The sequence below is a fragment of the Thunnus thynnus genome, chromosome 2, assembly GCF_963924715.1.
Source record: "Thunnus thynnus chromosome 2, fThuThy2.1, whole genome shotgun sequence".
NCBI lineage: Eukaryota > Metazoa > Chordata > Actinopteri > Scombriformes > Scombridae > Thunnus > Thunnus thynnus.
The window spans coordinates 40,837,628-40,850,557 of NC_089518.1; the positions used below are offsets into that span (position 1 = coordinate 40,837,628).

General features: G+C 38.3%; 2 protein-coding genes across 2 annotated transcripts in view; both read left to right on the forward strand.

Moving 5' to 3' along the window:
- Nucleotides 1-8,747, forward strand: part of fnbp1a (formin binding protein 1a) — a 98,274-nt gene extending 89,527 nt beyond the window's left edge. The window contains exon 18 of the mRNA XM_067575288.1: nucleotides 957-8,747. Coding sequence (XP_067431389.1) covers nucleotides 957-985 — 29 coding nt within the window. The 3' untranslated portion in view covers nucleotides 986-8,747. The remainder of the gene's footprint in view (nucleotides 1-956) is intronic.
- Nucleotides 8,748-8,815: 68 nt separating this feature from the next.
- On the forward strand, nucleotides 8,816-9,809 carry pierce1 (piercer of microtubule wall 1). Its single transcript, XM_067577288.1, has 3 exons — nucleotides 8,816-8,943; nucleotides 9,061-9,139; nucleotides 9,579-9,809. The coding sequence occupies exons 1-3, from the start codon at nucleotides 8,849-8,851 to the stop codon at nucleotides 9,771-9,773; spliced, it is 369 nt and encodes a 122-aa protein (XP_067433389.1). The 5' UTR covers nucleotides 8,816-8,848; the 3' UTR covers nucleotides 9,774-9,809.
- Nucleotides 9,810-12,930: the final 3,121 nt, after the last annotated feature.

The following is a 12,930-nucleotide window of genomic DNA, read 5'->3' on the forward strand; positions in this document are numbered from 1 at the left end:
AATTATTTTTATTATCAATTAATTTGCTAATTATTTTCTTGATTACACTTGATTGGTCCATCCCAGTTTCCTATTCAAAGTGACATCTTCAAGAGTCTTGTTTTGTCTGACCAACAGTCCAAAACCCAAAAGCTTTCAGTTTACAGCAATAAAAAACTGAGAAACTCAAAAATGTTGCTGATTAATTTCTCTGATCAACAGTTCAGATATTTTCTCGTCACCAGCTGAGCTTCATTTCATTTTACAGCTATAACTTCTGACCTTTGAATGTTTAAAACAGTCAAGCACATCAACAAACTCATTATTAACAGTATTAGTATTGAACACTAAGAAGTATTGCTGGTATCATTATTATTATTATTAATAATTAGTATTAGTATTAGTATTATTACCTGTATGTTTTACAGTTGATTTTAAAGTACATTTTAACTTGTCTATAAAGCCTTACGTAACCTTCACTTTTGCATATCAGCGACCGCCTTTCATTTAACGTTGCAGCAAGAACTCTCAGATGTTCCTCATGTTCCCCAAGAACTGTGGGTTCTATCTGTTTTAATGGATTTCAGAACAGCAGTCTTGGTATTTTTTAAAAATAAATTAAAGACCTATCTTCTTAATTGGGCCTATAATTTGTGTTAACTTTATATTTTATATTGAAATAAATTTGCTTTGATTTGATTTTGGTATCACTTTTGATATTTTATCATATTGTGATCAAACGTTTTACTTGTTTGAGTTTTTTGGTCTAATGCTCTTTGAGCTCCATCTTAGCATGAAAGGTTCAGTACAAATAATGTTCTTTGTACTGATTATTAATTATTATTAATTATTATTATTCAGTATCCTGAAGCTGCAGTGAGGTTTCAGTCTGACGTGACCTCCTGTCTCACCCTGCCGGCTCTAACATATCTGCCTGTCTGTCTCTGTCTGTCTGTCTGCATGTGTCTATCTTGTAGGCTTTGTGCAGAGTAGTCGGCTAGTCTAGCACAGTAGTCGGCCCAGTGAGGACGTCTCGCCACAGGAAGGGATGTGTAAAGGAAAGAGCTCAGAGGAAGCCTGGTAAAAGCTTTTCATTGGACAGTTTAACTCTTCAGATATCTGTACCAATCAGCTCACAATTCCTGATGGAGGAAAACTTCTGCAGATGACTGAGAACTCAATCAGAGATCAAACATCAGATATTAAACAGTCCTTCATGTCAAAGAATCAGAATAAACAGATGATCCAGATTCAGATCTGATTAATGAGCTTTACAAGCCAATCAATCAGAATAGAGGATTAAAAAAAGATGTCTGAACATTCAACCAGTTACCTTGGTCACTGTCTCCATGGTTACCATCTTAAAGAGGACATATTCTGCACCTTGCTGTGTGTATATTTATGTTCTGGGGCTCTACTGGAATATTTTTGCATGATTTCCAGTTAAAACTCCTTATTTATCTTCTACTGGTCCTTTATGCAGCCCCTCAGTTGAGCCTCTGTCTGAAACAGGCCGTTTTAGCTCCTGTCTCTTTAAGGCCCGCCTCCTGATGAGCCCACTTCTGATTGGTCAGCTTCAGGAAGCTTCCTCCGGCTCCGGAGGCTACGTAAACAAACTATAGTAGCAGGATTTCACTTCTTTTTCTCCTTCTTACTTGTCGAATGGCCATTTTTGGGCGTGATGAAGTGTTCAGAGCAGGTTGAAGCCCGTCAGCATTTTACAAACATTCACTTCAAGTTTCTGAACTTTGACCACATATCTGACATCAGAACAGGATATAAATAACAGAAAACCACCAGAAGCAGAATATGAACCCTTTAACCTTCCATAGTCTGGACCTGTCTCCATCTGTCACTCTCTCTCTCTGTCTTAATCCAGAACAACAGTCCAGTCCTCACATGAGCAGGTTTTGACTGGTCTGTCTATGACAGTCTCAGTTCCCTGCTCCCGTGTGACAACACTGACACTGAGTTTTATAGATATAAAACCTTCCTGCTCTAAATGTTGATAAAATAAAAACCCACATTCTTGTTTGCCCTGTCCAGGGTAGGTAGTCCCTGACCCACTCAGCCCCGCAGATGTGATTGATGTAGTCTGATAACTGCTGGTCTGGTCTGATAATAATAATAATAATAATAATAATAATAATAATAATAATAATGATAATGAACTAAGTGCTTCACATCGAAAAAGACCTAAAAGACATAAAATTAACATGAAAACATATAATGTATGAAAGCTGGAAAGTAAAACTTATTTGATAATGTTAATAAACATAAGATAAAATAAAATGAAAATAGAATATAGAATGTGTCCTTCAGTGGAGGTCATTTGAGACTTAATAAGTGAAAACTTAGAGAGTATTTCACCATTTGTACGCAATCTGTAAATTGATGGCTAGGTCTCCGAATCCATAAGAATAACAGAACCTCCGTTTTCCCAACAGACAGACTCACCACCAGCTTGATTAACCAAAATAAGCCAGAATGTCTTCCTACAGGTTTAACCTCACTGTGGGACTGATCTGTGTCGGGTGCAACCCAAAGCTGCCACAGAAGAGAAAAAAACACCCTTAGTGGTTCTGCAGGTGTTAAAAACACTCACCACAGACTTACCAACCACTGACCTCAGCACTCATGTAACATGAGATGTAAAATAAACCCAATAATGAAAATAAGATCAAATTAAAGCTGCAAGCAGAGATAAACGGGCCCTCGCACCTCCATGCAAATCGGGCCACGACGCAATCGAAGGCCTTCTGTCACGGGCATGTAGATGTCCTCAGACCCGGCTGTTTTTAGACAATGCAAGAACGAGATAAACATCACTTCCTTTGTCCACTGTTTTGCCTGCTGCTGGGGCTGCTTTGCTGAAATTTCGTAGGGGGCGCTATTCATCCAGTTTGCATCACTGTTGGAATATTGTCATGTAGACGTGTTCAGGCCGGGACTCTTATCAAACATGTAAAGTTTGGTGCAGACTGGAGCATTTACAATAAAGTTATAGCAACTTCCTCTGTCATGGCGAAGCATCAAATCTCAACGGTGTGAGGATGAGAGTTTCCTGCAGGGTGAGACATGTCTGTCTCGCTCACACCTGTCTGTCTCGCTCACACCTGTGGCATCAAAATTATGCAAGTTTTGGGCCCATTCACTTGAATTTCAATTAGTAGACGAAACTCTTGATGAGTTTGTGTGTAAAACAAATTAATTTCCTAATTTTCATCAAGTCTATTTTTAGAAAAGTAAAGACTTTTAACCCACATGACCTGGTCAAAGTGTGATTGACATGTGTACTGTCAGGTGTGTAGAGACAATAAGTAACTGATACCCATATATGTGAATGGAGAGTGTGAGTGAACCGCTAGGTGCTTGGGCCCTAATAAAGGAAAAACTGCAGCACAGAGCTACAAATTTTAGTTTTGATATATTTTTCTGCAGCACTTTATCACTAAACTGTCACCCTCACTCCATGAGCTCCATTCAACCCCCCCCCCCCCCATTCTCTCTCTCTCCCTCTCAGTTGGAGAGGAGAATGTCACTCTTCCTGTGAAATATCCTCATAAATCCCATGACTTTGGCCAAATCCTACATTAAAAATCATATTTTTTGTAGAAAATTTCATTGCGAATCCATTGATACAGGTTTCAAAGTGGTCAGACTTATAGTTTACACATCAGAACCATTTGTTTGACACAAAGTCCATGCCTAGAGATTGCCTCCCCATTGGTTTACATTGTAAGGTGTGATGTGGCACTACAACTTTCAGGGCTTACAATATCTAAACCGTTTGAGTTATTACAGTTCAGCACAGTGTGATAGGTCATGTATTCAAGTATTCAAGCATGAAGCAGATACCATTAACGCCCTAGGAGGAGATAGCGTTTCTTGGGGGTCCAAAATTGGTGCAAAGTCGTACTTTGATGGGCATATTGCGGACTTCCTGTTGGATTTAGGTCAGGGGTCTTGATGAGATGAATAATTGAGTTTTGGTTCGATACATAGGTGGCGCTATACACCACATTTTGGCACTTTGGGGGATACTTTTTACATTTTATCAAATTTTTCACCAGACCTGATGTGCGTGCCAAATTTGGTGAGTTTTTGAGCATGTTTAGGGGGTCAAATTAAGGGTTGAAGTGACGTAATAATAAAGAAGAAGAAGAAGAAGAAGAGGAAGAAGAGGAAAGAAACAAACACACGATGTTAGTATGACTTTTATCTGACCCTATGTACGTTATTGATTTTGGGTGTTGGACATGTGACATAAACATTCCATAGTCTGCATGTCACCTGATGAAATATGGTACAGCCCTTCTGGGTCCATGGTCAAGCTTGGAGCTGTTCCAGATGTGGTATGTTGTGACACATAATATGTTGTGAGGTAGCTGTCAACCACTTGATGGAGGGCTCCCAACTGAATTAGTGCCCATGGAAAACATATGGTATTCATGCGATAAGATACAGATGTGTAACCCTATATAAGTTATGCACCGACAGTGGTACGGTGCCCAGACCATCTTTGTACATGGAATGGACCCGATGGCCATCGTCTAATAAACGTCTTCAAAATAGGAACTTCGCCAGCTCTTCCTTTGAACGATACATCATCAGACATCCTTCCTTTCACACGAAATACAGTAGGGTCTTTGCCCCTTTGGGGCTCAGGCTCTAATAAGTGGAGACTCAAAGTATTTTGCCATGTGTACACAATCTATAAATTGGCTCCTAGGTCTCAGATACCTGCTGGTCTGGTCTGATACCTGCTGGTCTAATCTGATACCTGCTGGTCTGATCTGATACCTGCTGGTCTGGTCTGATACCTGCTGGTCTGGTTGTATCAGCTGATGATGACTTCATAAATTAGAATCTGTTTGAGGAGAGAAAACGTTGAATCAGTTGGATTGAACCTCATTTGTTCTTCACTTTGGACAAAAGTGTTTGCCAAATTAAAACATGTAAGCGTAAAATGTCTCCCTTTTTAATTGGCTTGATTTTAGGGAGTTTCATATTCCAAAGATTGAAGTTCAGATTGAACTGATGTGAGAGATCAGGAAGTTCACAGGTTTGTGTCCATTCTTCATTTACATTATTGAGAAGTGAACTTCAATATTCCTTCTGTAAACATTCACTGCTCTGTCTCTTCACCCTCCACAGCTGCTGCTGCTCAGTGAAACAGCATCTTATTAGGGACCGAGCCCAAAAGGCAGAGGACTACTGTTTTACAGTTTATTATTATCAGTTAAATTTGACCCCCTAAACATGCTCAAAAACTCACCAAATGTGGCACGCACATCAGGTCTGGTGAAATATTTGATAAAATGTAAAAATTAACCCCCAAAGTGCCAAAATGTGCTCTCTAGCGCCACCTATGTAACAAATGGCCGCCATGGCCCGTAGGAATGTCGTAGAGAGATAAAACCAAAATAAATTATTTGTCTCATCAAGACCTACAAATCATACACTGACACCCCTGACCGAAATCCAACAGGAAGGCCACAATCAGCCTTTCAAAATAAGACTTTGCCCCAATTTTAGACCCCGAACAAACACTATCTCCTCCGAGGGCGTTAATGGTATCGGCTTCAAACTTTAATACATGACTTATGACACTGTGCTGAAAAAAGTTGTTAAAAACTTTGTAATAACTCGAACGGTTTGGATTTTATAAGCCCTGAAAGTTGCAGTGCCACATCACCCTTACAATGTAAACCAATGGGGAGGCAATCTATGGGCATGAACTTTATGTCAAACAGAGGCTTCTGACGTCTAAACTATAAGTCTGACCACTTTCAAACCTGTATCAATGAATTCGCCATGAAATTTCCTACTAAAATATGATTTTTAATGTTAGATTTAGCCAAAGTCATGGGATTTATGAGGATATTTCACCAGAAGCGTACTCTAAAATCCTCCTCTCCAACTGCTCCTGGTGATGTCACTCCCTCAGTGCTGTGAAACATTCCGCAATACACACTCATTATAAAATCACAGGAGGAGCAAGAAAAGACCTTAAAACTCACACTCTAATATCTCAAAAACAATAAAAGATAGAAAAAACATGTAAATTCAAGATTTGTAGGTCAAAGTCTCATGACTCATTTAAAGTTCAAATGAAGTTTGTATCTAAAACTATGTGGAAGCAGTAAATGTTCAAAAAGGTGTGGGTTCGCTCACACTCTCCATTCAAATCAAGCTTTGACCAGGTCATGTGGGTTAAAAGTCTTTACTTTTCTAAAAATAGACTTGATGAAAATTAGGAAATGAATTTGTTTTACACACAAACTCATCAAGAGTTTTCAATTTACTAATTGAAATTCAAGTGAATGGGCCCAAAACTTGCATAATTTTGATGCCACAGGTGTGAGCAAGACAGACATGTCTCACCCTGCAGAAAATTCTCATCCTGTCAATCAATCTTTCAAAATAAAAGCACACCACACTTGTAATAAATATCCCTCATTTTTAAAAAGCAAAATAATCTGATCCCAACGGGCCAGAGTGCGAGCTTTAATTAAATTAAAAGTCTTTAGACACTGTGGCCAAAAACTGTGACGCTGCATCAGTCAAACAGGCCGGTCAGGTCTTCATAAACATAAATATGTAATAGTTCAGTGTCTGTGAGCTGCTGGTGTGACTTATAACAAAAAACACATAACTAGAAGAGTGAACAGGTGTGTACAGTCAAGATGGCAGCAAAGATAACAAGAACGGGGATTTATCTCGTATCGTGCCTAACTTTAGTGGATCATAACATATCAGGTATGGAATTCATCTGCCTGCAACAGACAGTAGGCAAGGCTTGTTTTTAACCTCACCGATTGCCGGAAATGCCTTTCGCTATGCTGTAACACATATAAAATAGCAAGGACTGCTGAAAAGAAGAAAGTCTAAGCTTTACAATAGGCTCATAAGGAATCTTATCAATATTTATTTGAATTCACAACACAACCTGCTCTCAAGGTACCGAAATTTGGCACTGAAACAGTTGTTGATCAGTTGAGACTCTACTGGCTGGTTAACAGGAGTGATGAGTCACCAGTCAACGGCGTTATAAAATAGGTCCTCGAGCATTCAGTCATAAATGTGCACAGAAATATGAGGCTGATGGGTCCAGTAGTATGCGAGATTAGGAAAGTTCATCTCATTTAGACACTGACTGACTCTGTTGTCATTGACACTTTATTTACAGTTTAATTTATTTACATCAGTTAAAATGAAAACATATTACTTCTAATGATTCCTCTCAAATATTGAGATCAGCTCATCAGTCAGTCTGTAGTCCATAAATAAAATCCATTTAACATCTTCCAGCAACATGCAGCTGAATCACAAAGAAAGACGAGTCTGAGTCTTCATCAGAGTCACTATTCAAGGCTGATAATCCATCGTCGCTCAAGTCTTTTCTGTCTAATAATATGAATCATATTGTTCACTAAACATCATCTGGTCAGATACTTATTATCATTATTTGTTAATGAGGAAATCAACATTGATGCTGTTTTTAAAGTTGTTTGACACTAAAGATTAAATATAAACTGTATCCTGATGCATTCACTTCTTTAATAATATTGTTTTTATTTCGCATGTTTGAGCCCAAAATAATGAATTTCTCTTTTTTGTGTTTAGTGTTTGGAGACAAACTGAACTGAGATCAGTTAACAGCTGTTTAATATTATGATGCATCGTAAAAAATTAAAAGGTAAACTTTTAAAATTAATGTATGTAAAAAATGTAAGTGTGTGGTCCTTGCTGTTGGCCAATGAGAGATGAAGATCAAATGAACACATCTCGCCTCACTGCGGTGACATCACAGTGTACCGGAGTACAGTGTGACATCACTGCTGGTACTGTGAACAATGAAAAGTTTAAACAGTCGACGTGGAAGTGAAGCGTCGACTGTGTGTGTAAATATCAACTGTAGCTGCACAGGTGTAGCCCCGCCCCCGAACACCTGCTGACATTAGCCCCGCCCCTTGTTTATCAATGATCATGTTATTGATTGATTGTGTGAAATGTGAAACTCATTCTTTTTTATTTTGTAGTAAAATAATTGATTTTTTTATTGAGACGTGAGACTGCTGATCACGCTCTTTTCAACTTCCTGTATGTTTAAACTTTCAAAATGAAATAAACTCTGAATCAAAGTGTGTCAGCGGATTCTGATGAGTGACGCCTCAGAAATACACACACACACACACACACACACACACACACACACACATACACACACACACACACACACACACATACACACACACACACATACACACACATACACACACACACACACACACACATACACACACATACACACACACACATACACACACATACACACACACACACATACACACACACACACACACACACATACACACACACACACACACACACACACACACACACACACACACACATACACACACATACACACACACACACACACACACATACACACACACACATACACACACACACACACACACACATACACACACACACACACACACACATACACACACATACACACACACACACATACACACACACACACACACACACATACACACACACACACACACACACACACACACATACACACACACACACACACACACACACACACACACACATACACACACACACACACACACACACATACACACACACACATACACACACATACACACACACACACATACACACACACACACACACACACACACACACATACACACACATACACACACACACACACACACACACACACATAGAGAGGAGGAGCCAATGGATTCTGAGTGATGTCATGTGTCTCCATGGCAACCATTGTTGTTGTTAATAACAGTGGTGTTTTGATCAGTCAGTCATGGAGGAGCAAAGAGTTCAGACGTGCGACGTTTACAGAACAGATCCGAACCTGCCACAGAGATTCAACAACCCTGACTGTTTCCATGGTTACAGGTACAGTAAACAGTACTGTTACTGTTGTGTTTGAGTACTTATACATATATATACGTGTGTGTGTGTGTGTGTGTGTATAGTTCTGCTGATACTAATACAGCTGCTGCTGTGTTTCAGTCAGACGATCTGTAATCCGCTGTATCGAACATCAAACCAGACGTACGGCAGCAGGAGACCCACCGTACATGAGATGCCGGTAACTAACGAGCAGAAATACAGAAAAACAAACAAACAAACAAACAAACAAACAAACAGAGGTGTAAAACCAAAGTGAGTCGGTGCATCAGACATGATGATCTGATTGAATCTGTTAATCTTCTGTTAATGTGCACAGTGTATATTTATTGACCTCTGACCTCTGACCTGCTGTCCAGGTAAAGTCCAGATCAGCTGACTGTTCCTTTTATCGTCTGCTGGAAGCTTTTCTGATGCTTCTTCCTGTAAAGTTTATTATTCCAGTTTTCACCAGAAAATGTTTTAACCGAATCATAAAATAATTATTAAAATAACTGAAATTCTGGGAACGTGTAATATTGTTGAGTCAGTTTATTCAGTCGTTATAATATAAAATAAACATTTTCATTGTTTCCATGGAAGCAATCAAACATCCCATGATGACATCATCACTGTTTCAGACGCAGTTTAAAGGGACGACGCGTCAGTTTTCAGAGGCGATGCTGCAGAGCGGGATGTACCGCGATCACGGCTTCAACACGTCTGTGGAGAGGAGCCGAGTGACGGTTGCCACGGCAACACTGAGCAACAGAGTCCACCTCCATCGTTCCTATCACTATGGCAACCAAATCAACAACCATGATGGGAACAACTAAAGACTCACGACCAATAAATGAAAGTTTACAAATGAAGTTTATTGAAAAGAAAATAATAAAATAAAAGTGATGAATCTGATTTTAGGAAACTGAACGTAACACAAGTTGGTAAAATATCAGACATGAAATATTAGATATAATATTAAATTTCAGATATTCAGATTGTTATTGTTGTGATTGTTGTTATTGTGTCCCTCCCTCCGGTCGCGGCAGACGGCGCCACCTACAGTCTGGTTTCTTCCCGTTAAAGGTTTTCCTGCTGCTGCTCGTGGAGGAATGTTTGGTCTCTGGAGATCAATGACTTCAGTCTAGACTTGCTCCATGTGAAAAGTGCCCTGAGATGACTTTTTGTTGTGATCTGAAATTGATTGATTGATTGATTGAGATATTAAATATTAAATATTAGTTATCAGAAGTCTGAACATTTAAAAATGAATCATGTTATTAAACTGTAAATAACAAGTTAGATTCAGGTTTTTAAGCTGTGAAATGTTCACATATGAACACAGAGGATTAAACCTCAAACAACATGCAGGAGGTGGACACAATAATAGAAACACCAACAGTCTGGTCAGAAAAAGATCAATCTATCTAATAATCTGATGTTTTGATACGTTAGATAAACTTTGTGATGAAATATAATAATTCTTTGCGTCCATGAGAGACTCTACCGCAGCAAATAAAACTCAACACACTGAACAGTTCAGTAAAAGAAATATTTTATATATGAGGGGTCGTCGGGATTCTTTGTTTTCAGTACTGACGGCTTCGCTGTTGTTAGACAATCGGTCTTGATGTGGAAAGATCAACAGATGGTTTCATCTCGTCTCATCATGGAACTATTCGACAAGTTATTTGTATTTTTTTGTGTTTTTTTAAATTTCTGCATTATCAGCCCTGAAATTTGAGAAAAGATCGATTTATAGGCTTTGCCTCTAACGCTCTGCGTACAGGCCAGGACGCCATCGCACCAACATCAATCATCAGCTGGCCAATCACACGCTGGCTCTGCTGAGCTGGCAGCCGCTGACAGGAAGAGGATCTGTCTGATCGTGTGACACTCGACTGTCACATCAGAGATGATGATGATGATGATGATGATATCACTATTCTCTGAATGTGTTTTATCTTTCTTCAGCTGAAATAAATCTCATTTGTGTTTTTTATGTGTCAGAACCTGAAGACTCATTTCTCACTGTGTTTATTTTTAGATGTGGCTTCCTCCCACATCATCATCATCATCATCATCATCACCATCATCACACTGCTGGTCAGAATAATAATTAATCATTAAGTCTCTTTACTTTCGTTAATCAGACCTCACTTATATTTTATAAATGAACCCCGATGAAAACTGTCCAGTAAAGGTCAGAGGTCATAGTCTGAAGGATGACCTCATGATGTCATCACTATGCCATCAGTCCAACACTCGACTGAAAGCTGACTCAAGGGTTCCCTCCTCTGAACCAAACTTACACCATCTTCATCCTCATCATCACCTGTGGACCAGGCAAGCAGGTTTACATGATCCTCCTGAATTTATCCATCATGTTAACCCCACCTTCTATACCTGCAGGTTGACCTGGGGTCATCGCCATGACAACACCGCTCTGCTCAGCCGATCTAATGGAGGACTGACTCACCTGGTCTGCTCTGTGTTCAGGTGTCAAACTTTCTTCGTCATTTATCACCTGTTTTCACTTTTATCCCGATGATGAGTTTCCTCTTCATTCTCCGGTGTCAGAGTTGTTTTGCTGTAACCGACCGACTGATGTTTGTTGTCAGAGAAATGTGAAGCTGCCCACATGATATTTCTTATCAACATCATGAGGAAACACTTGAAATTCTTGAATCTCCCACACCGACTCCAACACAGGAAGATGATGTCACTAGTCCTGATCCCGCCTGCAAAGATCTGATTGGTTCAGGTGTTTTTAAACTGGCAGGAGCATGAAATGATAATTTCACTCTCACACTAAAACATTTGTTGTGTTGTTATATTACAAACATAAATCAAACCACACATACACATTATAACTAACCCTAACCCTTCAGAATAAGATTTTAACACATTGCATTTATTTTGTAAAACAAAGAATGAAAAATATTTTTGGTGTCATGAACCTGTTGAAGGAGAATGATTATTATCTATCTAACATCTATCTAATCTATCTATCATCTATCTATCATCTATCTATCTATCATCTATCATCTATCATCTATGTATCTATCATCTATGTATCTATCATCTATCATCTATCTATCTACTATCTATGTATCTATCATCTATCTATCATCTATCATCTATGTATCTATCATCTATCATCTATGTATCTATCATCTATGTATCTATCATCTATCATCTATCTATCTATCTATCATCTATGTATCTATCATCTATCATCTATCATCTATGTATCTATCATCTATCATCTATCTATCTATCATCTATGTATCTATCATCTATCTATCATCTATCATCTGTCATCTATCATCTATCAATCTATCATCTATGTATCTATCATCTATCATCTATGTATCTATCATCTATGTATCTATCATCTATCTATCATCTATGTATCATCTATGTATCTATCATCTATCTATCATCTATCATCTGTCATCTATCATCTATCAATCTATCATCTATGTATCTATCATCTATTTATCTATCATCAATGTATCTATCATCTATCATCTATCATCTATGTGTCTATCATCTATCTATCATCGATCATCTATCATCTATCATCTATGTATCTATCATCTATGTATCTATCATCTATCTATCTATCATCTATCATCTATCTATCTATCATCTATCATCTATCTATCTATCATCTATCATCTATCATCTATGTATCTATCATCTTTGTATCTATCATCTATCTATCATCTATCATCTATCTATCATCTATGTGTCTATCATCTATCATTGATCATCTATCATCTATCATCTATCTATCATCTATCATCTATCTATCTATCATCTATCTATCATCTATGTATCTATCATCTATCTATCTATCTATCTATCATCTATCTATCATCTATGTATCTATCATCTATCATCTATCTATCATCTATGTATCTATCATCTATAATCTATCTATCTATCATCTATGTATCTATCATCTATCTATCATCTATGTATCTA

Bases quoted from the DNA above. Each gene is read 5' to 3' on its own strand.
- pierce1 (XM_067577288.1), top strand. From the start codon at position 8,849: ATGGAGGAGCAAAGAGTTCAGACGTGCGACGTTTACAGAACAGATCCG. The intron at 8,944-9,060 runs GTACAGTAAACA...GCTGTGTTTCAG, and splicing joins GACTGTTTCCATGGTTACAG to TCAGACGATCTGTAATCCGC. The intron at 9,140-9,578 runs GTAACTAACGAG...TCACTGTTTCAG, and splicing joins CCACCGTACATGAGATGCCG to ACGCAGTTTAAAGGGACGAC.